This window comes from Panthera onca, chromosome A2 (assembly GCF_046562875.1).
Source record: "Panthera onca isolate mPanOnc1 chromosome A2, mPanOnc1 haplotype 2, whole genome shotgun sequence".
Lineage (NCBI taxonomy): Eukaryota > Metazoa > Chordata > Mammalia > Carnivora > Felidae > Panthera > Panthera onca.
In genome coordinates this window covers 59,630,958-59,657,151 of record NC_138340.1, presented here as the reverse complement: position 1 = coordinate 59,657,151, position 26,194 = coordinate 59,630,958, and the positions used below count along the sequence as shown (strand labels likewise).

General features: G+C 46.3%; 1 protein-coding gene across 3 annotated transcripts in view; it reads right to left on the bottom strand.

Annotated features, from left to right (window-relative positions):
* The window catches only part of ALDH1L1 (aldehyde dehydrogenase 1 family member L1), a 137,051-nt gene that overhangs the window by 63,237 nt on the left and 47,620 nt on the right, over nt 1-26,194 (bottom strand). For all 3 annotated transcript variants that reach the window (XM_060631971.3, XM_060631972.3, XM_060631973.3), the window contains exons 3-9: nt 24,321-24,555; nt 23,388-23,553; nt 21,498-21,599; nt 20,572-20,661; nt 19,491-19,628; nt 16,694-16,819; nt 13,202-13,293 (exon numbers count right to left, since the gene is read on the bottom strand). In XM_060631971.3, the coding sequence (XP_060487954.2) occupies nt 13,202-13,293; nt 16,694-16,819; nt 19,491-19,628; nt 20,572-20,661; nt 21,498-21,599; nt 23,388-23,553; nt 24,321-24,555 (949 nt within the window). The remainder of the gene's footprint in view (nt 1-13,201; nt 13,294-16,693; nt 16,820-19,490; nt 19,629-20,571; nt 20,662-21,497; nt 21,600-23,387; nt 23,554-24,320; nt 24,556-26,194) is intronic.

The following is a 26,194-nucleotide window of genomic DNA, read 5'->3' as shown; positions in this document are numbered from 1 at the left end:
GTACTGATGGGACCTGGCATATTCCAGATGCCTGGCAACCATTGGAAAACAAAACATCTGGGCGATGTGCTGCTGCTCCAGAGGATCCATGGTACAGGAGCCAAAGGCTAACACAGCTCAGCAGCCTCTCCTCCCTCAAGGGGGATGAGAAGAGTGGAATGTGGAATATGCATCCAGTATTCCAACTTTGGGGGGTTACTCAATGGGCTGGTCTCTGTCTAGTCTGACTTAGGGTAGTGACAGGACCCAAAATACTCTAGATGCCTGAAGTCTGTTAGGAACAAGAAAAGAGCTGGGCATCATTCTACTTCATAGAACTTGTGATACAACAGACAGACACCAGAGGGAGCAAAAGATTATGAGCTCCTGAACAAACAAACCAAGAAACACTCAGCAAGTTCCTCAAATTAGAAATTTACATGTACAAGTCCAAAGAAGACACATCCACAGAAAATGTTTGAGAGGCCTCCAGGATCTCTTGCCGGGCTTATGGGTAAAGATCTTTCCCTGTACAAAGTCAGTCTGTAAAGACTTGGAGGGGTGGTTATTTTTTCAAATGCACAAATACAAACCCAAAGTTACAAGAAACATGAAGAAATCACCCCATCAAAGGAATAAAATAAAACTCCATAAATTGGCCCTGAAGAAACAGATGTATGAATTACCTGACAATGAAATCACAATAACCATCATAAAGATGCTCAACAAACTCAGGAAGATGATATATGAATAAAATGAGAATTCCGCAAAGAGATAGAAAATATAAAAAAAGAACCAAGCAGAAATTTGGGGGCTGAAGAATGCAATGACTAAAGTGAACAATTCACCAGAAGCGTTCAACAAAAGACTCGATCAAGCAGAAGAAAGAATCTGTGAACTTGTAGACAAGTCATCTGAAATGACGAAGCCTGTGAAGCAAAAAGAAAAATTATAAAAAGGGAGAAGAAAGACTAAAAGGCTTATGGGAGACCATCAATGGACCAATATATACATTGTGAGAATTTCAGAAGAAGAAAGAGAGAAAGGGAAGAAAGGTTATTTTTAAAAAAATAATGGCCAGTGATGCCTGGGTGGCTCTGTTGGTTGAGTGTCCAAATTCAGCTCAGGTCATGATCTCGTTGTTGACGAGTTCAAGCCCCACATCTGGCTCTGTGCTGACAGCGACAGCTCAGAGCCTGGAGCCTGCTTTAGATTCTGTGTCTTCCTCTCTCTCTATCCCTCCCCTGTTCATGCTTTGTCTCCCTCTGTCTAAATAAACATTTAAAAAATAATAATAATGGCCAGAAATGTCCCAAATCTAGGGAAAGATTCAGACATATTTAAATCCAAATAATTTCCAAATAAGATGAACTAAATGGACTACCAATAAGAGCCAAAGTATGGAGAGAGCCCAAATGTCCATCAATGGATGAATGGATAAAGAAGATGTGGTATATATATACAATGGAGTATTACTTGGCGATCAAAAAGAATGAAATCTTAACCATTTGCAACTACATGGAGGGAAGTAGAGGATATTATGATAAGTGAAATTAGAGAAAAACAAATATCATAGGACTTCCCTCATATGGGGGCTTTAAGATACAAAACAGATGAACATAAGGAAAGGGAAACAAAAATAATATAAAAACAGGAAGGGGGACAAAACATAAGAGACTCTTAAATATGGAGAACAGAGGGTTACTGGAGGAGTTGTGAGAGGAGGGATGGGCTAAATGGGTAAGGGGCATTAAGGATTCTATTCCTGAAATCACTGTTGCACTATATGCCAACTAACTTGGATGTACATTCTAAAAATAAATTAAAAAAAAAAAGATGAACTAAATGAAGTCCACACAAAGCATTATAATCAAATTGTCAAAAGTCAAATCCAAAGAGAAAATTTGAAAAGCAGAAATAAAAAAGCAATTTGTTACATACGAGGGGACCTCCATAACAGTCTCAGTAGATTTCTAGCAAGAACATTGCAAGACAGCAAGGAGTATTTCTTTCAAAGTACTAAAAAAAAAGAAACTGCCAACCAAGAATACTAAATCCACAAAAACTGTCCCTTAAACATTAAGAAGAGATATTATCCTAAAAAACAAAAGCTAAGGAAGTGCATCACCAAGATAACTTCGTTACAAGAAATGCTAAAGGGAGTCCTTCCAGGTGAAATTAAAAGATGCTAAAGAACAACATGAAAGCATATGGAGATATAAAGCTCACTGGTAAAGGTAAGTATATGGACAAATACAGAACACTGTAATACTGTAACAGTACATAAACAACTTTAAATTCTGGAACAGAAATTAAAGGACAAAATAATTTTTTAAAACTATATGTTAATGGACACAATATAAAAAGATGTAAGTTATAATATCAATAACGAAGTGTGAGGGGGAGAGGTAAAATAGTGGAATTTTTGTATAAAATTAAACTGAAGTTGTTATCAGCTTAAAATAGAATGTTTTATATAAACCCCATGGTAACCAAAGAAAATACTTATGGAAGATACACAAAAGAAAATGAGAAAAATCAAAGCATTTCGCTACAAAAAAAAAAAAATCAATAAAACACAAGAAGAGATGACAAAAGAGACAAAAGAGCTACAAGACATAAATCAATTCTTAAAAATGGTAATATTAGGAGCGCCTGGGTGGCTCAGTCAGTTAAGTGTCCGACTTCAGCTCAGATCATGATCTCACAGCTTGTGGGTTCAAGCCCCACATTGGGCTATGTGCTGACAGCTCAGAGCCTGGAGCTGCTTCAGATTCTGTGTCTCCCTCTTTCTCTCTGCTCCTCCCCCACTCATGCTCTGTCTCTCTTTCTCAAAAATAAAGAAACATTAAAAAAAATTAATGAAAATGGTAATAGTAGTCCTTCCCTATCAATAATTACCTCAAGTGAAAATGGATTAAACTTCCTAATCAAAAGATAGAGTGGCTGAATGGATTTTAAAAAAAGATAAAACAAGATACAACAATATGCTGTCTAGAAGAGACTCACTTCATGTTCAAGGACACACATAGGCTGAAAGTGAAAGAATGGAAAAAAGGTAGTTTGTGAAAATGGTAACTAAAGGAGAGCAAAGGTGGCTATACTTGTATTAACAGAATCAATTTTAAGGCAAAAACTGTCACAAGAGAAAAGGAGGGACATTATATAATGATAGAAGGCCCAATTCACCAGGAAGATATAATAATTATAAATATATATGAATTCAACATCAGACCACTTAAATTTATAAAGCAAACATTAACAAAACAGAAGAAATAGAATCACTAGACATCGAGGGAAGATGGCGGTGTAGGAGGACGCTGGGCTCACTGCACGTCCTGCTGATCACTTAGATTCCACCTACACCTGCCTAAATAACCCAGAAAACCGCCAGAAGACTAGCAGAATGGAGTCTCCAGAGCCAAGCACAGATGAGAGGCCCACAGAAGAGGGTAGGAAGGGCGGCGAGGCAGTGCACACTACACGGATTGGCGGGAGGGAGCCAGGGCAGAGGGGCGGCCCGCCGGCCAAGCAGAGCCCCCGAGTCTGGCTGGCAAAAGCAGAGGGGCCGGATGGAGTGTGTTCAGACAGCAAGTGGGACTTGACATCTGGAAGGTTATAAGCTAACAGCTCTTCTCGGAGAACGGGAGGGCTGGAGGACAACAGGAGGGAGAGTTGTTGAGCCCTGGAGGACAGAGCTCAGCTTGGCGGGGAACAAAGGCGCTCATCAGCACCATCTCCCTCGCCCATCCCCCAGCCAAAATCCCAAAGGGAACGAGTTCCTGCCAGGGAACTTGCTTGCACCACACACCCAACGCTGTGCTTCTGTGGATCCACCCCTCCAGAGGAGGGTCTGACTCCCTCCGGCTGCCACAGGGCCCCTCCCAAAGCACATCATGGAAGGAGAAGCGAGCTGAGCCTGCCCCTCCCGCCCCCGTGCATCATGCTGATCCACCCCAGCTAATAGGCCAGATCCCCACCCAAGACTGGCAGTGTGCAAGTAGCCCAGATGGGCCATGCCACCCCACAAGGAATCCCGCCCCTAAAAAAGGGAAGAGAAGGCACACTCCAGTCTGACTGTGGCCCCAGCGGTGGGCTGGGAGCAGACATCAGGTCTGACTGCGGCCCCGCCCACCAATGCAAGTTATTCAGGACAGCACAGGGGAAGTGCCCCGCAGGTCCTCACCACTCCAGGGACTATCCAAAATGACCAAATAGAAGAATTTCCCTCAAAAGAATCTCCAGGAAATAACAACAGCTAACAAACTGATCAAAAATGATTTAAACAATATAACAGAAAGTGAATTTAGAATAAGAGTCATAAAATTAATCGCTGGGCTTGAAAACAGTATAAAGGACAGCAGAGAATCTATTGCTACAGAGATCAAGGGACTAAGGAACAGCCAGGAGGAGCTAAAAAATGCTATCAATGAGCTGCAAAATAAAATGGAGACAACCACAGCTCGGATTGAAGAGGCAGAGGAGAGAAAACGTGAACTAGAAGACAAAATTATGGAAAAAGAAGAAGCTGAGAAAAAGAGAGATAAAAAAATCCAGGAGTATGAGGCGAAAATTAGAGAACTAAGTGATGCACTAAAGAGAAATAATATACGTATAATTGGTATTCGAGAGGAGGAAGAGAGAAAAAAAAGGTGCTTAAGGTGTACTTGAAGAAATAATAGCTGAGAACTTCCCTGATCTGGGGAAGGAAACAGGCATTGAAATCTAAGAGGCACAGAGAACTCGTTCAGACGTAACTTGAATTGATCTGCATGACATATCATAGTGAAACTGGCAAAATACAAGGATAAAGAGAAAATTCTGAAAGCAGCTAGAAATAAACGTGCTCTAACATATAAAGGGAGACCTATAAGACTTGTGACCGATCTCTCTACTGAAACTTGGCAGGCCAGAAAGGAATGGCAGGAGATCTTCAATGTGATGAACAGAAAAAAATATGCAGCGGAGAATCCTTTATCCAGCAAGTCTGTCATTCAGAATAGAAGAAGAGATAAAGGTCTTCCCAAACAAACAAAAACTGAAGGAATTCGCACCACTAAACCAGCCCTACAAGAGATCCTAAGGGGGATCCTGTGAGACAAAGTACCAGAGACATTGCTACAAGCATGAAACCTACAGACATCACAATAACTCTAAACCCATATCTTTCTATAATAACACTGAATGTAAATGGACTAAATGCGCCAACCAAAAGACATAGGGTATCAGAATGGGTAAAAAAACAAGACCCATCTATTTTCTGTCTACAAAAGACTCATTTTAGACCTCAGGACACCTTCAGATTGAGAGTGAGGGGATGGAGAACTATTTATCATGCCACTGGAAGTCAAAAGAAAGCTGGAGTAGCCATATTTATATCAGACAAACTAGACTTTCAATTAAAGGCTGTAACAAGAGATGAAGAAGGGCATAATATAATAATCACAGGGTCTATCCATCAGGAAGAGCTAACAATTATAAATGTTTATGCGCCGAATACGGGAGCCCCCAAATATATAAAACAATTACTCATAAACATAAGCAACCTTATTGATAAGAATGTGATAATTGCAGGGGACTTTAACACTCCACTTACAGAAATGGATAGATCATCTAGACACACGGTCAATAAAGAAACAAGGGCCCTGAATGATACATTGGATCAGATTGATTTGACAGATATATTTAGAACTCTACATCCCAAAGCAACGGAATATACTTTCTTCTCGAGTGCACATGGAACATTCTCCAAGATAAATCACATACTGGGTCACCAAACAGCCCTTCATAAGTATACAAGAATTGAAATCATACCATGCATACTTTCAGACCACAATGCTATGAAGCTTGAAATCAACCACAGGAAAAAGTCTCGAAAACCTCCAAAAGCATGGAGGTTAAAGAACACCCTACTAAAGAATGAGTGGGTCAACCAGGCAATTAGAGAAGAAATTAAAAAATATATGGAAACAAACGAAAGTGAGAATACAACAATCCAACCACTTTGGGATGCAGCAAAGGCAGTCCTGAGAGGAAAATACATTGCAATCCAGGCCTATCTCAAGAAACAAGAAAAATCCCAAATACAAAATCTAACAGCACACCTAAAGGAAATAGAAGCAGAACAGCAAGGATAGCCGAAACCCAGCAGAAGAAGAGAAATGATAAAGATCAGAGCAGAAATAAACAATATAGAATCTAAAGAAACTGTAGAGCAGATCAACGAAACCAAGAGTTGGTTTTTTGAAAACATAAACAAAATTGATAAATCTCTAGCTAGGCTTCTCAGAAAGAAAAGGAAGATGACCCAAATAGATAAAATCATGAATGAAAATGGAATTGAGACAACCAATCCCTCAGAGATACAAGCAATGATCAGGGAATACTATGAAAAATTGTATGCCAACAAACTGGACAACCTGGAAGAAATGGACAAATTCCTAAACACCCACACGCTTCCAAAACTCAATCAGGAGGAAATAGCAAGCTCGAACAGACCCATAACCAGCAAAGAAATTGAATCAGTCATCAAAAATCTCCCAACAAATAAGAGTCCAGGACCAGATGGCTTCCCAGGGGAGTTCTACCAGACGTTTAAAGCAGAGATAATACCTATCCTTCTCAAGCTATTCCAAGAAATAGAAAGGGAAGGAAAACTTCCAGACTCATTCTATGAAGCCAGTATTACTTTGATTCCTAAACCAGACAGAGACCCAGTGAAAAAAGAGAACTGCAAGCCAATATCCTTGATGAATATGGATGCAAAAATTCTCAATAAGATACTAGCAAATCGAATTCAACAGCATATAAAAAGAATTATTCACCATGATCAAGTGGGATTCATTCCTGGGCTGCAGGGCTGGTTCAACATTCGCAAATCAATCAATGTGACAGATCACATTAAGTGAAGAAAAGATAAGAACCATATGATCCTGTCAATCGATGCAGAAAAGGCCTTTGACAAAATTCAGCAACGCTTCTTAATAAAAACCCTCGAGAGTTCAAAAAAGAAAGAAAGAAAGAAAGAATGGTCAACCAGGAAATTAGAGAAGAAATTAAAAACTATAACCCTCGAGAGTTCAAAAAAGAAAGAAAGAAAGAAAGAATGGTCAACCAGGAAATTAGAGAAGAAATTAAAAACTATATGGAAACAAATGAAAATGAAAAGACAACAATCCAAACGCTTTTGGATGCAGCGAAGGCAGTCTGGAGAGGAAAATACATTGCAATCCAGGCCTATCTCAACAAACAAGAAAAATCCCAAATGCAAAATCTAACAGCATACCTAAAGGAACTAGAAGCAGAACAGCAAAGACACCCCAAAACCAGCAGAAGAAGAGAAATAATAAAGATCAGAACAGAAATAAACAACAGAGAATCTAAAAAAACTGTAGAGCAGATCAATGAAACCAAGAGTCGGGCTTTTGAAAAAATAAACAAAATTGATAAACCTCTAGCCAGGCTTCTCAAAAAGAAAAGGGAGAAGACCCAAAAAAATAAAGTCATGAAGGAAAATGGAATTATGACAACCAATCCCTCAGAAATACAAGCAATTATCAGGGAATACTATGAAAAATTATATGCCAACAAACTGGACAACCTGGAAGAAATGGACAAATTCCTAAGCACCCACACACTTCCAAAACTCAAACAGGAAGAAACAGAATATTTGAACACACCCATAACCAGTGAAGAAATTGAATCAGTTATCACAAATCTCCCAATAAATAAGAGTCTAAGACCAGATGGCTTCTCTGGGGCATTCTGCCATACATTTAAAGCAGAAATAATACCTATCCTTCTCAAGCTGTTCCCAAAAATAGAAAGGGAAAGAAAACTTCCAGACTCATTCTATGAAGCCAGCATTACTTTGATTCCCAAACCAGACAAAGACCCAGCAAAAAAAGAGAACTACAGGTCAATATCCCTGATGAATACGGATGCAAAAATTCTCAACAAAATACTAGCAAATCGAATTCAACAGTGTAAAAAAGAATTATTCACCATGTTCAAGTGGGATTCATTCCTGGGCTGCAGGGCTGGTTCAATATTTGCAAATCAATCAATGTGATACATCACATTAATAAAAGAAAAGATAACAACATGTCAATCCTGTCAATCGATGCAGAAAAAGCATTTGACAAAATTCAGCATCCTTTCTTAATAAAGACCCTCGAGAAAGTCGGGTTAGAAGGAACATACTTAAACATCATAAAAGCCATTTATGAAAAGCCCACAGCTAATATCATCCTCAATGGGGAAAAACTGAGAGCTTTCCCCCTGAAATCAGGAACACTACAGGGATGTCCACTCTCACCGCTGTTGTTTAACATAGTGTTGGAAGTTCTAGCATCAGCAATCAGACAACAAAAGGAAATCAAAGGCATCAAAATTGGCATGGATGAACTCAAGCTTTCACTTTTTGCAGATGACATGATATCATACATGGAAAACCCAATAGGCTCCACCAAAAGTCTGCTAGAACTGATACATGAATTCAGCAAAGTTGCCGGACACAAAATTAATGTACAGAAATCAGTTGCATTCTTATACACTAACAATGAAGCAACAGAAAGAGAATAAAAGAAACTTATCCCATTCACAACTGCACCAGGAATCACAAAATACCTAGGAATAAACCTAACCAAAGATGTAAAAGATCTGTATGCTGAAAACTATAGAAAGCTTATGAAGGAAATTGAAGAAGATACAAAGAAATGGAAAAACATTCTGCGCTCATGGATTGGAATACATTGTTAAAATGTCAATGCTACCCAAAGCAATCTACACATTCAATGCAATCCCAATCAAAATTGCACCAGCATTCTTCTCAAACCTAGAACAAGCCATCCTAAAAATTGTATAGAACCACAAAAGGCCCCGAATAGCCAAAGTAATATTGAAGAAGAGGACCAAAGTGGGAGGCATCACAATCCCAGACTTTAGCCTCTACTACAAAGCTGTCATCATCAAGACAGCATGGTATTGGCACAAAAACAGACACATAGACCAATGGAATAGAAGACAGACTCCAGAATTGGACCCACAAAAGTATGGCCAACTAATCTTTGACAAAGTAGGAAAGAATATCCAAGGGAAAAAAACACAGTCTCTTTAACAAGTGGTACTAGGAGAACTGGACAGCCACATGCAGAAGAATGAAACTAGACTACTGTCTTACACCATTCACAAAAATAAACTCAAAATGGATGAAGGAGCTGAATGTGAGACAGGAAACCATCAAAACCCTAGAGGAGAGAGCAGGAAAAACCTTCTCTGACCTCAGCTGCGGCAATTTCTTACTCGACACATCTCCAAAGGCAAGAGAATTAAAAGCAAAAGTGAACTATTGGGACCTCATGAAGATAAAACGCTTCTGCACTGCAAAGGAAACAATCAACAAAACTAAAAGCCAACCAAGAAATGGGAAAAGATATTTGCAAATGACATATTGGACAAAGAGCTAGTATCCAAAATCTATAAAGAGCTCACCAAACTCCACACCCGAAAAACAAATAATCCAGTGAAGAAATGGGCAGAGGACATGAATAGTCACTTCTCTAAAGAAGCCATCCTGATGGCCAACAGGCACATGAAAAGACGTTCAATGTCACTCCTCATCAGGGAAATACAAATATAAACCACAATGAGATACCACGTCACCCCAATCAGAGTGGCTAAAATGAACACATCAGGAGACTATAGATGCTGGAGAGGATGTGGAGAAACGGGAACCCTCTTGCACTGTTGGTGAGATTGCAAACTGATGCAGCCACTCTAGAAAGCAGTGTGGAAGTTCCTCAAAAAATTAAAAATAGATCTACCCTATGACCCAGCAATAGCACTGCTAGGAATTTACCCAAGGGATACAGCAGTGCTGATGCATAGGGGCACTGTACCCCAATGTTTACAGCAGCACTTTCAACAATAGTCAAATTATGGAAAGAGCCTAAATGTCCACCAAAGAAAATGTGGTTTATATATACACAATGGAATACTACTTGGCAACGAGAAAGAATGAAATATGGCCCTTTGTAGCAACATGGATGGAACTGGAGAGTGTTAGGCTAAGTGAAGTAAGTCATACAGAGAAAGATACCATATGTTTTCACTCCTATGTGGATCCTGAGAAACTTAACAGAAGACCATGGGGGAGGGGAAGGGGAAAAGGTTATAGAGAGGGAAGGAGGCAAACCATCAGAGACTCTTAAGAACTTAGAATAAACTGAGGGTTTTGGGGGGTAGAAGGGAGGTGAAAGTGGTTGATGAGCACTGAGGAGGGCACCTTTTGGGATGAGCACTGGGTGTTGTATGGAAACCAATGTGACAATAAATTTCATATTTTAAAAAAAACGACTCTTTGGCTGATTATTAGTCTGTCTCCTCCTTCAGCTCTTATCAAAAAAAATTGTGGGGTGCCTAGGTGGCTCAGTCCTTTAAGCATCCGAGTTTGGTTCAGGTCATGAACTCACTGCTGGTGAGTTTGAGCCCCACATCGGGTTCTGTGCTGACAGCTCACGGCTTGGAGCCTGATTTGGATTCTGTGTCTGTCTCTCTTCCCCTCCCCTGCCCAAGCTCTGTCTCTGTCTCAATCTCTTTCAAATATAAATAAGCATTTAAAAAATTTTTTTAAATTTGTTAAGAATGTAGAATTCATATGTTTTTTATCATAATAAAAACAAAAGGATATATGGTCTGAAGTAGTCTCAAAACAAAAAGTCAGCTTTATCTTCATCCTCCATCAACCTCAGTTCAGAAGCTCTAGACAGCCCTGGGTTGTCCTCAGGACATCATTTTCTCAGATGTCTGATTCTTCTTCTGAGCATAATAAAAACCATTGATTTTATAATTCATACTCACCACCCACACAAGTCAGAGTGAGGTATAAGACACCTGTAGTGCCCAAGGTTTCCAAGCACAGAGGCTCAATTCAGCTTTTATATGTGTGGTAGGTTGAAAAACTGTCCACAAGACTTCTCACCCCCCTTCTGTAGTCCCAGCCTTGAGATGTGACTGCAGCACCTGCCATTGGGAGATGGTGTCCATTTCCTTAATAGGGTCAACTCCATGACTTGATTTGGCTGATACATGTAGTGGATATGATGTGCTCACTTGAACCTTCTGCTTCCTAGGCCCCTACCATGACCATATGAACAAACCTGCACTGGACCTCTGATGGCACTGGCCATCCTGGACCAGCCAGCCCTCCAGCTGACTTGGTAACTGACTGAAAATACGTGACTCCAGCTGACATCAGTGTGGCCCAAATCAACTGAGCCCAGCCCAAACTGTTGACCCACAGAACCACGAACCTAAAAAGTAGTGGTGTTTTAAGCCACTATGTTTTGGGAAGCTTTGATACACTGCAAAAATTAACAGGTAAAATATGTACCCCCAATTCTCATTATCTCACAGTTGCTCTTCTGAATCAAACCCTCCCCAAAACCTTCCCTAGGTGGATGGCATGCAACTCCTTCTCAAATACTATTTACATGATGTTTTTTAAAAACAATTTTAAAATAAAGGAGAGGCCTGTTGTCAGGATGACTGGGCATTACTCAATTCAGCCTTGGGTGGACTTTTCAATTGGGTCAGACAGCAGCTACATTCTTGGCTCACCCCAGAGTGCAGAGGTTAGTCTCCTCCCTGTTTTTGCCCCAAAGGTCTTGGAAACATGTAAGTCTTCCCTTGTGTTCAGGGGGACTAGAGTTCACACATCCTTTTTCATCCTGGGTCCCTTTCCCTTATCAGTGCCTCCTCTGATCAGCACTGCTCACTCTACAGCCCTACCGAGGGAACCAAAATGCAGAGGGCTGTTGAGTGTTTCTCTGACATTCTCCTGCACACCTTGTCAATATCACAGCTTTGCTTAATTTCCCATGTGAATTTTTCTCTACTTGAGTGAGCTCCACAGAGTTTCCTTTGCACCTTCTTCAAGTACAAGAATCCTCTCCCCACATGTGGTATACATCTCTGCTTCTGCCTTCACAGCACCCACTTCTCCTGCCTCTACCAATAGCACTGACACTTTCCAAGGAAACAACTTTCTCCTCCCTTTCCAGAGATGTGGGTTGAATGTAGTCCTTTCAACCCTTGACGCCAGAGGTAGGCACATGACCCAGCTTTGGCCAATCAGAGCATGCCTGCTCCTGGCCAGCGATTGATTCTTATTGGGGCACATGACTCCACCAGCTCCTGTCAAATTCAAGTCTAGGACTTACGTGGAGACTGCCATGAGAACAACCACCTTTTCACTGGGAATGCTGATAACACAAATTAGAAAAAAACTACTGTGCAGGCAATGTGTCACTATGAGGAGAAATCCTCCCCCGAAATGAAGCAACAGACAATGACAATGTTAACGATGTAATTTGAGTGTTTGGAGTAACCAGCCCTGCCTAAAGAAAGCGACCATGGAACGTTTGACTTGGTTGTTCTTTTTTGTTTAAACCAGACTGAACTAAGTTACTGTTGCTTGCAAAGATGTTCTACCATATCCACATTCTTCCCTTTATACAAATTAGAACTTACTGCTGTTAAATGGAAAGCAGGAGAATACATATGAGGTTGAAGAATGGGTAACCTACTCTGCGGTGATCTCTAGCTGCCCGTTTTCTTTCCCTACACACCTTGGCTTTCACTGGAGGGAGTTGGGGCTTGTAGCAGTTTTAAAACAGAGTCACACAGTCTTTGATCCTCCTCCCACTGAGGCCTGGGTCTCAGTGCCCAGCACTTGCCCTCAAATCTGGTCAGGCTTGTGACTGCTGAAAACAATCAAGTCAATGGCATTGATGTCATGCGTCCCCCAGGCTGGGTCCACATCTACCTTGTTTCCTGGCATCAGCACTCTCAGAGCCACAAGCCACCACTTACAAGTCCAAATCCCAAAGCAGTCACTTTGGGGCCTCAACACATAGGTACCTGGTTGGCAGTAACACCTCAGCAGCCACCAGCCCTCCAGGCCCATGCACCAGGCATGACAGAGAGAGACTAGCTTGGAGGAAGATATCCCTGCCTGTCTCTTCCAGCTGCTACCAGCCCACTCACCCACTGCCATTCAAGATGATCCCCTGAAGCCTGCACATGCAGGTCTTTTATGAATCCCTGACCTGAATGATCCAAAGCATAAGAAATGATGGTTGTTTCCTGCTACTGAGTCTTGGCATTGCTTGTGACATGGCCATTGACACCTGGGGCCAGACCTCTCCAATCCCAGCCTTACCTCACAACATCCACCGATGCAGCCCCTGACTTGAAGAAATCAGTGGAGTCTTCCACCTCTAGGACACTGGGGAGAATCCGTTTCCAGGCACTCTGAAAAACAGGCATGGTGAGAACAGGGCTCCCTGGGGAACCGGGGGCATGTGTCTTCTGGGTGAGAGCAGCCCCTGCTGTGGGCTTGCCCCACCTGCTGCCAGGCTGGGCTCTGTCCACTCCACGGTGCTGCTGCTCCCAGGCTCCTGGGGTGACTGTGCCCTTGGGGAAGTAGGAGCCCAGGGAGTTCAGCTGTCCTCAGCTCCTTTGGGATCCCTACACCATTTCAGTGCAGCAGGAAGAGTATACATGCAGAGCTCAGGGCTTGGCTGTGCACCAGCTGCTCCCCAGCCCCCTTCACACCCAGCCTCACCTTGGTGCTCTCATCCGGGTGAGGTTCCCAGAGTGATCCTGGTGTTTGGGTGTGTTGCAGTGTAGAAAGGAAAGAAAAGTGGGTGGGAGTTCTGAGGGTGAAAACAAGGTACTTTGATGGGGTTCAGGAGGCCTGGGTCTTTTTCTCACAGACAGGCCAGCTGGTTCTGTGCCCATCTGTCCCACAGCCTGCAAAAGTCAGCAGTGTCCACCAGCCAGCCTTGTGGGTGAGTGTGGAAAGGCCAGTGTGAGTGGGCAACACCATCCAGAATTCTAAGAAGGCCGTCCAGTGGATCAGGATGGGACAATTATTCTCTGGGTGAGCTCCCAGTCAGGCCTATGAGGACAGGAGCATCAAGATGCCTCACACTCTGCCTGAGCTTCAGACAGTGTTTGGCTGGTCACTGGGCCAGATGGAAGTGGTCAGGCCCAATTAGGACCTGGCCCAACCTCTCCCTGGCTCCTTCTTTTGTTCTTTGAAAGGTGTCATGGTTTTGCTCTTCCCATCCTCATTGTGACCATCAGCAGCCATGCTAAGCCATTCTCTGTCCCCACTTGACTACTGCCTGTCCTCCACACCTCTGCCTGGGCCCTTGCCTACCAGTGAGGTCCTTCTCTGGACCTCCAGCTCATGTTTAAATCCTAAGCATCCTCCAGGACCAACTGCCATGGCCCCTCTTCCCTGAACCCTTCACTGACTGCTCTGCCTGCTCTTCAGACTCAGGTGGCCTAGGGCCACAGGTCACCTGCTGGTATGTGGACACCAGCATGATGCCTATGGGATGCACCGGCCCTCATCAGATGTGTGTGGAACCTCTGAAAGGCAGTGGACCCTAAACCCACACGGCCTGTTCACACCATAGCTTGGCTCCTGACAAGCCATGGAGATGCAGAGAGTCTCTCAGTGCCTCTGTTTCCTCATCTGTGAAAGGATCTGATAATGGCTGATAATTCCTCACACGAGGCAGGCAGAGTACCTGTTGTACAGAAAGACCACAACAATGCAAATTTTGTTCCGTTGCTAGGCTCTCTCCACCAACACCAGAGGCCGACACTGGCATCTCCTCCCCAGCCATTTCTGCTCCACCCCAGTCACCTCCAGACCATGCATTCTGAAAGGGCCAGTCCAGCTAGGACCAACAGGTGTAATAATAATGATGCCAAGGATGACCAAGAGGCCATGTGGCATAGCATTATAGTGGTGGAGGCCAGGAATTCAGGCCCACCAGCTGGGCTCCATGCCTAGGCCTGTGCTCATCTCTTGTGACCCCACCTTGGGCCTTGGGCTCCTCTGCTGGGAGCTGAAAGTAATAGAAACACCTACTTCATAGTTGTTACAGTAATTAAACACACTACTGTTCCTGAAGTGATTGGAACACTGCTGCACAGTGTACACACTCTGCAAGCATGTACTTCTTTTGATGACCCTTAGGCTCCCTGCCCACGTTTACTGAGGTCCTTATAGGTGCTGTTAAACTGCCTGTTTCCATGTGTGTCCTCTCCTCTACCACTCACAACACCCATGGATATGCAGTTTATTCAAGTGCACAGATGAAGGACACAGTCACAACAGCGTTTGACTCAGGCCTAGCTCTACACACACACAACCTTACCTCACCCCAAGGGCCACTCAGCTGTAAGCCCCAGAAGGCTAGTTTGTCCAGCTGGCCCTGTAACTCCAGGGCAAGTACAGGGCTGGGGCCAGAGCAGCTCCTCCAAAATATTTTTTTTTTTTTTAACATTTTTTATTTTTATTTTTGGGACAGAGAGAGACAGAGCATGAACGGGGGAGGGGCAGAGAGAGAGGGAGACACAGAATCGGAAACAGGCTCCAGGCTCCGAGCCATCAGCCCAGAGCCTGACGCGGGGCTCGAACTCACGGATCGCGAGATCGTGACCTAGCTGAAGTCGGACGCTTAACCGACTGCGCCACCCAGGCGCCCCCCTCCAAAATATTTTTGAATGAACAGGCTTCTCTCTCTCTCTCTCTCTCTCTCTCTCTCTCTCTCTCTTTTTACAGACATTCAGAAAGTTCAGCTTTCTACTGAGGAAGTGCTTGGTGCCCTCTGGAGCAGAGTAAGCTTCTCGTGTCCCTTCCCTGCTGGGTCCTGTCTTTAGCACTTGTCATCAACACCCACAGTCACCACTGTGGCTCCCGACTGGCCCATGTCCTCTCATCCAGCCCTCCTTCCCCCAGAATTCTCTCCACTCAGGTCTCAGGTCAAACCCTCCCCTTCTCCTGCCCAAGGAAGCCTGCCCTGGTTATTCCTTCTAAAGTTGTCCCCCAGCCTCCAAGGACCTTGTTCCCATCAACCTGTTATTGGCCTGAAATTATCTGTTCATTTGTTTGGCTGTTCATTGGCTGTTTTCCCCATGGAAAGGGACACTTCATGAGAAGTGCTGGCTTAGCACTCAGCATTTGATAGGAGCTCATATGTATTTCTTAAGTCATTGATTACATGGTTGAACAAGTGAATGCTTGAAAATTCATCCACAGCCTTCATTCATAAAGGTTAAATACCATCCATACTATGACTTCCAGGGAGAAGGAAGTGGGCAGAGGGAGCAGGAAGGACCAGGAACAAGTCTGGGAGGTGACCACTGACTGGGCTTGCAGTGGAAGGGATTGAGTCTCAGAGAGTGAAGTGCTCTCCTGCATCATCCATGACGGCTGGACTGGAGTCCAGGTCTGCCTGACTATGACACCCGGGCTGGTCACAGTGCAGGAGGCTCCCTCTCAGGGAGATTTTCTGGAAGGTTACACTGCACACATTCTCATCAAAGGGCCATGGATTTGGCACCAACCTTTTCCACCTATTCCAGGGGCTTCTTCATCTGTCCACTCTTGACAGTGAGTCCCTAGAAGAGTCAGACCCAGCTGGCCAAATCCCAGTGTCCCAGTGACAGAGGAAAAGAGCAAGGGGGCATCAGAAAGTCCCAAGACATGATAGAACCAACACGGTGCCCAGGGTCAGCACATACATCTACAGAGGGTGTGCACATCCAACTCCAGGGAGTGTGAGTCAAAAAACACAGATGCAGTGCACAACCTGCAAAACCAGACAGAATCCCTGAAGGGGGCTTTTACCCGCACAGTCTCTGCCATGACCAGTTCTGCCTCTGTCAGCTCAAGGACACTGCTGTCTGCTCCGCTGAAGAAGCGTGAGGCTGGGATCATCCTGCCATCCTCCAGCTGGATGTTCTTCACCAGAAGCTGCAAAAAGAAGGCTTCACAGTACCTGTGGTTGTCTGCATGGCAGGGAAGAGAGCAATTCCACAGGGAGCACTGTGCTGGGCTCCCCACACACTTCGTCTCCAACCCTCACCACAAGAAAGGTACAAGATTAATGAGGAGGGACGTTCACAGTGGAGACACTGCTCTTCCAGGAACACAGAGGAAACTGTAGAGCTCACTTCTCCGTCACCCACCCCCCTTCTCACGTCTTTTTAAGTGTAATGATTTTATTATTTCCATAAAAATGCCTACTTATTAGACAAAAGTAATTCAGGCACTACTCAGAAAATGAATCAAGAAAACAAATAGGGGCGCCTGGGTGGCTGTCAGTTAAGCATCCAACTCCAGCTCAGGTCATGATCTTATGATTTGTGAGTTCGGGCCCCACATTGGGCTCTGAGCTGACAGCTTGGAGCCTGGAGCCTGCTTCAGATTCTGTGTCTCCCCCCCCTCTCTCTCTGCCCCTTCCCTACTTGTGCGCTCTCTCTCTTTCTCTCAAAAATAAATAAACATAAAAAAAAGTAAAGTTATCACCCAGTAGCCCAGCTCCTAGAAACCCCATGGAAAGCTCTGGTGAAGATCATCAGATGCCCCCTAGGGGGCAGAGGTGGGAAAAGGAGCAGACGCGGATGTCTGTGACAAGAGTGGTTTACAAGAATGGTAGGGGCGCCTGGGTGGCTCAGTATGTTACGCGTCCGACTTCAGCTCAGGTCATGATCTCCTGGTTTGTGAGCTGGAGCCCTGTGTCGGGCTCTGTGCTGACAGCTCAGAGCCTGGAGCCTGCTTCGGATTCGGTGTCTCCTTCTCTCTCTGCCCTCCCCCACTCACACTCTGTCTCTCTCTCTCTCAAAAATAAATAAACGTTAAAAAAAATTTTTAGTTGGGATGAGCACTGGGTGTTGTATGGAAACCAATTTGACAATAAATTATACATAATAAATAAATAAAATAATAAATAAATAAATATTAAAAATTTTTTAAAAAATTATAAGAACGGTACACTCTCTATATGCCCTGACATAACTGAAGCCAGATTCCCTGCTTGGCCTCCACCCTCTTGACTTTTGAAGATATTCTGGAGCTTTCTGTGAGCTAAAGCCCAGCTAGACCCAGCTAAAAGTTCCTGAAAGATACTTCAACCAAGGGTTCCGCCAAGGCTACTTCCTTTGCTTTGCTGTCCCTGTGGACATCACAGAGGGCACAGTTGTTGCCCCCTACCCAGAGCTCCTCCTAGCCCGTGTTCCCATCCTCCAGCTGCTGCGGTATAGGTCATTAGCAATCTAGATGTACCTTCCTCCTCCATGGCTTTTGGCGGATAAGTGCAGCCATGCATAGAGAGGCCCAGGGCTGATGCCTCATTGCCACCTTCCTTCTCCAGGGGCAGCAGAAACCAAGGACTTAGCGATGTGAGTATGCGGGGGCATAATCAGCAGATGCAATTCACACTGCAGTGCCTGGGATCAGACAGAAGATGGCAGACTCCAGAACCCTTATATCTTTGCTTAGCACTGTCCTCTGCCCCAGTCTAGCCCTACATTGTATGGGATTTTCCAAGAGTATTCCCTCAATAAGTCACATGCACAAGAACTCCTGTCTCAGACACTGCTTCAAAGGAACTTGACCCAAGACAGATAGCATCTTTCAACTGCATGTATCCATCATGAATACCTAAAACACCCACTCACTATACATTGCAGACATTAATGGCATCCTCAGGCCCTCCAATGGCGAGACACAGCAAGATAGGCACCCAGAGTGAGCTCGCATCCATCCCCAGCAAAGCTGTTCCACATTCTATCTGGTCTATACACACTGATGCAGCCAATGATTCCATATCCATGAGATTTGTTGAAATCTCCACAGTGTTTGGAGACCCCTGCTTGTACTCCTTCCCTGCCCCCAGTATCTTAAAGTCCAGACCTGCCCAACCACTGTACAGAGGGAGTATTAACCTGGGCATCAGAGCCAGAATTTTAAGGCTTGAATCCCCACTCTGCCACAAATTAACTTGGTGATGTTGGGAGGGTTATTTAAACCTCTTTGCTTCAGTTTTCTCTGCTGGCAAATGGGTATAATATTAATACATATCTCATATAGTTGTTAGGAAAATCAAATTTAATAGATCTAAATTGTTTTAAAATAGTGCTAAGGCACACAGAAGGCACTGCATAAATAGTAGCTGTTACTCAGAGTCGTGGAGTCTGCTAACATGAGTCAGGGCATGTTGTTTGCCTGGCATGGCTCCAGAGGTTCTCACGATGATGTCCCTGTTCAGAAAGAAGGAAACTGAGGCACAGAGATTCAGTCACCACACCCAGCGGCACCTGGACACTCTGCTGGACTGAAAGGAGGTTGCAAATTCAGGGGTCCCAGCACAGAGCCTCTCCCTGATTCTGATACTCTCACAAGGCACCCAACTCTGGCTGGGGGACCTGGTCACAAAGAGCAAGGGGCCAGCCTTCCCCGAACAGGGAAGTGGGTTGGGTGCAAGCAAGGGGCTTTCCGGGGGTTTTCCTGGAGCCTGCGGTCTCACTTTACCATGTTTTCTCCAGAGTAGCCTGGGGTCTAACTGCCAGGGCTGAGCACCTGGACATGTGTGTGTCGCCTGAAGCCTAAAGTACAGACATGTGACCCATAGCAGAACCATTACCATTCTGTCATCATTCCCGAAAAGGATGAGTCCCGCTTTGGTGACTATCCCCGGCTGATGGGCTCCTGGGATAGGCAAGGCTTCTCCCTCGGGCACCAGGCCTTCAGTGTTTAGTGTTGAGTTGAAGAAAGTCAGCTTCTGTTGAGGACAGGAAAACCAAAAGATGGTAGATGAAAGAGGCCCCCACTGCTGGCATTCCAGGCAAGGTTGAACAGGGCTAAGGGGATGAAAGGGAGCTGGGCATGGCTAGGGGGAGGAGAGAGGCAGCTAGGGCAGCCACAACACAAGACTAGTCCTAGGCGACCCCTAGGACTCTGCCTCCAGTAGCACAAACAAGACCTGGAAGAGCCCCAGAGTCCTCAGGGAGCCCTCAAGTTCTATGTGTCCCTAGGATCCTATGTATTGGCCGCTGGCCTCAGACCTCAGGTGGACAGACACTAGGAGAAAATCTGCCCAAGGCATCACAGAGTACCCTGGGGATGCCACTAAGCACTGGTCACATTGCATAGAATCTTGTGGTGATGGGGGGAGCAGAGAGACTCATGGATGGGGTCTGGGGAGTTGGTCAGCAGTCAGGGGTTTGGACAGTCTGAGGCTTTGTGGAGAACAAGACTGCCCTCTGTGGGGAGCAGATTGTTCCCAATGACGGTCCTGCCAAATCCCCATACCTCTTGAGAGCTTGTAAGTGCCAGGGCTCACCATCTGCAGTATCTGGACTGCCCACTGCCCAAGCCCTAGCCTGAGCATGGTACTCCGCCCCACTGGGACCAAGTCAAGGTCACAGCTGGACTTAGGATCTCTGCAAGCCCATGGGTGGGAGTCAAAATATTTTACAACCAACATAGCTTGAACCCAGAGCTGTTGCAGGGATCCAGAGGCCTTGAGCTGTGCTGGAACTTTATCCTTCAGCCACCAGATGGTGGACGGATCTAATGGTCCTAGGAGAGGGACTGAGGTGACTGGGGGCACTTGGGTGGGTTTGGGGGTCTAGGCAGTGACTCTTTGACAGCCAGTTCAGACATATTTTGATAGTAGGGCACACGAGTGCATCCAACCCAATCTTAGCCAAGTACAAACACACCTGCCCACAGGCCTCTGTCCAGGCGCCTGGCACCTTGTCGTTCCCTCGGATCCAGTTATGAATCGCCTCTGCTGACTGCTCCCAGTTGATCTGTTGGACAGGACATGTGTGCTCAGCCAGTCTCTTCCCCACTCCTTGGCCATCCAGACAACACACCTGTTCTCTCCTTCCCTTCCCCACCACCCTCCAACCTCCCACTTCCCACCCTCCCCAACCTGTCCTGCACCCTGATGAACCCTGACTGAGAGGAGCCCTGGGGAATGAGCTGGGACATCTGGCTTCCTGTTGGGCACTGGTCTGAGTCCCTGAGCTGGAACAGGCCTCTCTCTGGTACCCCAGCTCTGGGTGCTCTCTGACCCCAGACTTTCACTGGTTGTGTAAACTTTAGGAGGATGATTGGGGAAGATAACACTCAGTTAAGGTGGCCAAGGCCTGACACAGACTCCCCAGCAGAGTGCAGGCTCATCCCATAGGCCCCCCAACAGCTTCTCCTCACTTGCAGGGCTCACAAAGACCCCTATGCACCCCATAAGCCCTGATCAGAGGTACAGCCCATAAGCTTCCCCATGCCCAAAGCTGCAGTAGCTCTGAGAAACTGAATTACTTCTCAGATCTCATCTTAGAGACTTCCAGCACTGTGGCTGATGTTTTACACACTGCCCCACCTCAGCTCTTCTCCCTGGAGACCCTTCCTGTCCATTCTTCCTAAAGGGGAACAGAGAACAACCCAGAACACACCCTGTTGCCTGCCTGTCCAGGTGTCACAGGAACTTTGCTCACACTTCTCCTGCGTGGGCTGTTCTCTCTTCAGGCCTTAAACAATTATAGCTTGGCTAGTAAGCCTAAACCCCAGTTTCCCTGGGACACCCTCTGCACCCCAGCACATGCACGGGCAGCCTTTGGGGTGGGCAGGGCTCTGCACTCACCTTGGCTGTTTCCTTCTTCTGAATGCCCTCGTAGGTGGCTCCTTCCTCAGGCTGGGGGAGTCTGGGGGCTTTGCCTTCGGCGATCAGCCTCACAGCCTGCACCTGAGGAGACCAGGTCAGTTGGCATCCCCAGCATTACAACCCTCCCCTCACTCCCAGGCCCTGGGTTCACCATGAACCTGGACTCAGCCCCACACTGACCAGACTTGCCTGGCCCCATGCCAGGTACTCCATGGGTACCCAAGGAATATCCCTGATAGGAATGGGTACAGTTAGTCTGAATCTAATTCCAATCTGAAGGAGGAGTACAAAACCCTGCCATCTCTACCAAACACAGTTTTAGAAGATTATATAGAAGATCTTATACCTTCTGAGAACTTAGATTATATAAACTACAAAGCCCTATACAGATGTAACAAACACAATTCCCATATTTTCATCTAAAACCTTCCCTGTCTGTTAAGGGGAATGGATTCTGAGCCCCATGAGGTGTTTGGAGGTCTGAGATTAAGCAGGAAGCTGTTTTTCTGTGAAGGAAAAGGGGAGATTGTTGAAGAAGGAATCAGGGAAGTGGGCAGGAGAGACAAGGAGCCTAGGTCCATCCTGAGGGGGTCCTGGGGGGACTCCCAGAGATACCCAAACCAAGAAGTGATGAGAATGTCAGAAACATCTAAAGCAGGACTGCCCAGCAGAACGTTCTGGATGAGGGACATGTTCTGTGTCAGAACTGTCCAATACAGTGGCCATCAGCCAGTGTAGTTCCTGTACTGGGGATTTGAAAGGTAGCTATGGGAACTGAGGACCTCAATTTTTAATTAGAATTCAATTTAGTGAATTTAATAGGTGCATGTGACTAGCAGGTGTCATATTGGATGGCACAGCTAGCTCTAAACCACTAAAGTTGTTTCCTGTGGGATATGTCAGATAAGACCCTTCTCTGTCTCTCCTATCAAATCTCCAGCAAGTCTACTTTGTTCACTATTTTTGTAAGCAGGTGGACTCCATGGGAGGGAATACAAGAGGCATCTTGTTTGACATACACGAAAAATAAAAGATGGCTGACATCTGGGCAGCAGTGAGCACTCTCACATCATTGCTCTGCTTATCGCTACTCCCAAACAGGGAATGTTCTCCTCTCTGAGATAGCCTCCTCTTTGACTCCTGACTGCTGCTGGAACCAACCAGAAGTTCATGTGTGTCTCTGCCTTTTGGTCAACTCTGGCTGGCTTCCTTTGGCTCCACCACCAGCAGCCACACAGACACACCAGTCCCTAAGGGGTCAGGTCCCATGGGGCCTGCCTGCTGTACCAACCACAATTGTGTCTGACATCAGTCCTTCTTGTCTGTCTTGCTCTGATAACAGAACCCTGTCTCCTGCAGACAACTTAACCTATATGACTACAGTTGGGCTTCTCTGATTTTTCATTCAGGAATTTTGTGAGAAAGAGGGTTTTTCTTCCTTTGGAATCCAGAGGCAAAAGCCTCAAGCCATCAGTGACTACTTTTCCTCTCATTTGAGGGCAGCCCACCTGAAGATGAAGCTCATCAAAGAGAGAAAAGTAGAATCAGAAGGAAGGCAAAGATACAGAATCCTAAGACATGGCTTCTACCTCTGGACTCAGCCATGCTTGGCACCATCCTTGTCTTTTGTCTTCTATATTAAATGAGCCAAAAATGTTCCCTTTGTGGATAAGCTTTCCGAATTGGGTTCAGTCAGTTGTAAGCAAGAGTCTTGCCTAACAACAATACATTGTATGCCCTAATCCTGCCTCTTTGAGAGCTCTCTCCCTCTAGAATCCTGGAAATGGGGAAAGAGCCTAGGGGGCAGGCTGGGCCTGGATACCAGTAAGGGGAGGCCCACATATGGCATGGCCACTTCCCAGCCCTTACCATCCCTTTGATGCCTTCAGGAAAGAGGAAGCGGTTGTATAGAGTGCTCACGGTGTCATCCGGGAGGATCTCACACTCCTTCTGGAGAAGAAGGTCCCCAGTGTCCAGACCGTCATCTGCCCAGAAGATGGTAAAACCCCCTTTCTTGTCTCCATGAATAAGGGTCCTAGGGAGCACAAGTTTTAAAGCCTGAGTCTAGGGGGCAATCCGGGAGCACCTAGCACCTGCTAGGTGTTGTGGTAAAAGCCCTATATGCTTGATGTGACATAATACCCCAACAGGTATCACAGACATTATATGCCCCTTTTACAGATAAGGAAACTAAGGTCTAAGAAGTGAAAAGACATAACCAAGGAGGTCAGGGAGCCTGACCCTGAGGTCGGTGAGCCTGAATCTCAGTCTGGCTACAAACCCCTGCTCTTCCCAGCTCAGATGCCTCCCCTTGCTGATCACCCAGCTAAACTGCACCATCAGTCACATGGTTCCATTTGTCCCTTTAGCACTTACCATGTCAAACCATCTTTTTCAGATGACCTTTTACTCCATCTCTATCCCTTTCCAAGTAGGACGCTGCTGTGTACTGGCAGTGGGTGTGGGTTCAAGCAGGCCTCTGGTCACACTCCCTGGGTTGGTACCCTTGGGCGAGTCCCTTAACCCATTCTGTCCCAGTGACCCTGCCTGCCAGGGTGGGACCACTGATGTGTGTACTTCACAGTTGACTGTAGGAACCCAGAGCACTTAGCAAGGTCTGTCCCTGATTCTCTCTGGCACTCTTGGCACTACTGAGAACATCTCACCAGTCAGCCATGTGGATGCCATCTGGCAGCACAGGAGGGGCCCCTGAATGATGCCTGTTCTGTGGCCCCAGAGCAAAGTTGTGGGCTAGGGGAGGATGACTTCTTGGCAGATGGGGGTGTTTTTGCCCTGTCTCACCAGTTGATGGCCGAGGCCCCTCGGTGTCGGGGGAGCAGACTTGGGTGGTAGATGATGGAGCCGTGGCAGGGGGCATTGATGACCTCCATGGGGATGAACTGGCTGCAGAAAGGCAGGACGTTGAGCTCGGCACCCAAAGCCTGGTATTTCGCCACCACATCGGGCAGAGCCTGTCCTTTCACCCGCCAGCGGGGGAACTTGAACACTGGCACTCCATCCTTCTCGGCCTCCAGGCCTGTGGAACAGCAGGTGAGAAACCGGCCCCTCCTCGCAACCATCCAACCACAGCCACCACTGCCTTCCCAGCAAAGTGACTCCTACATCTTCTTTCCCAGCCTGTCCCTCCCGCCCTTCCCCATTGCCCAGCGGGACTCCACTGGGCAGCACAGTGGGAACACAACCCAGGGGACAGCACTGGCCAAGGGCAAGGTTGCAGTGGCTGCTCTGCCTGGACTCACTTCTGCTGACCACCAAGGCATCTGAGCTCCCTGCTCTCCCAGGTTCCTGTCTGACCCCTGAAGGCTGAGCTCTTCTCCTCACCCCTCCCAAAGCCTCGCCATGCTGTCCCCAAGCTTCTGTCCTCCACCCTTCAACCACTTTCTGGGATGGCAGCTGGGACCCTACAAACTGCATTCCTGCTTCGTCAAATACTCCCTGTCAAGCACTGCCAATAAGGGGTGATGGAGGGACACTAAAAGGTTGAGGGGAAGGTGAAAGTGAGGGAGGTGGGGTTTGCTCCTTTCTGTCAGGTTCCTGTCCTGAGAGCCCCACCCAACCATGCCACCTCACTTCTTAACCCCAGCTGCAGCAGTGCTTTCCCAGAGGAGCAGCTGGATTAATTTGCCGTTTTCCCAACATCTGCAGAATTACCCAAACGTACACTTTCCTCCCACCATGTCTGCCTTCCAAAGTCTGGGTCTCAGCTTGCAAGCACCCCCACCTGCACCTGCCCAGTTACCAACACCTAGGAGCACCATGCAGTCCTCATGGGTCTGAATTCCAGCCCCAAGCTTCCGAGATTTAGAAGCCACAGCTTCCTTCTACTTCCCCAGCCTGGGAAGTGGCAGCTGCCAGCTGCATTCACTACCCTGATAGCTTGGAGTTCCCTTTTGCCTGCCCCTCTTCAGCACATAATGAACACATCCCTATCCTGGGTTCTCCGTTAGAACATCCATCCTGATAACGGGTCCCCGACTAGACCTGACCCACTCTGTAGCCCCCTCTGCCTCTGCCCTGCATTTGGGGACGTTGAGGGAATGTGGGATAAAGGGAGCCGACTGGACTGTGCTTGCAAAAGCTGTCCACGCTATGACCAAGGAATACTTCTGCAAGACATCCAAGGTCAGGGTCAAGTAGCAGCCCCACCCAGGCTCCATCTGGGTCCAGACTCATAGACTGGTATCAGTGGTCACTTAGTGGCTGGTATCAGGGTTCATTTTGTGGTGAGTTCAGGTTGTATCACAGATCACACTGGGGTCAAGTCCAAGAGTGTGCACTGGCTAGCATCAGGATGATACTGGAGCTGGTTCCACGGGTCAGCCTACGCTTTTCAGTCTAGAGAGATTATTTCTATGAACCATACCCCTGTGCCTGGCCAGCCCCACAAGGCTCCTTTCCCAATCTGGCCTTCCATTTTTTTTTTTAATTTTTTTTAACGTTTATTTATTTTTGAGACAGAGAGAGACACAGCATGAACGGGGGAGGGTCAGAGAGAGAGGGAGACAAAGAATCAGAAGCAGGCTCCAGGCTCTGAGCCATCAGCCCAGAGCCGGATGCAGGGCTCGAACTCACGGACCGTGAGATCGTGACCCGAGCTGAAGTCGGAGGCCTAACCGACTGAGCCACCCAGGCGCCCCTGGCCTTCCATTTTTAAG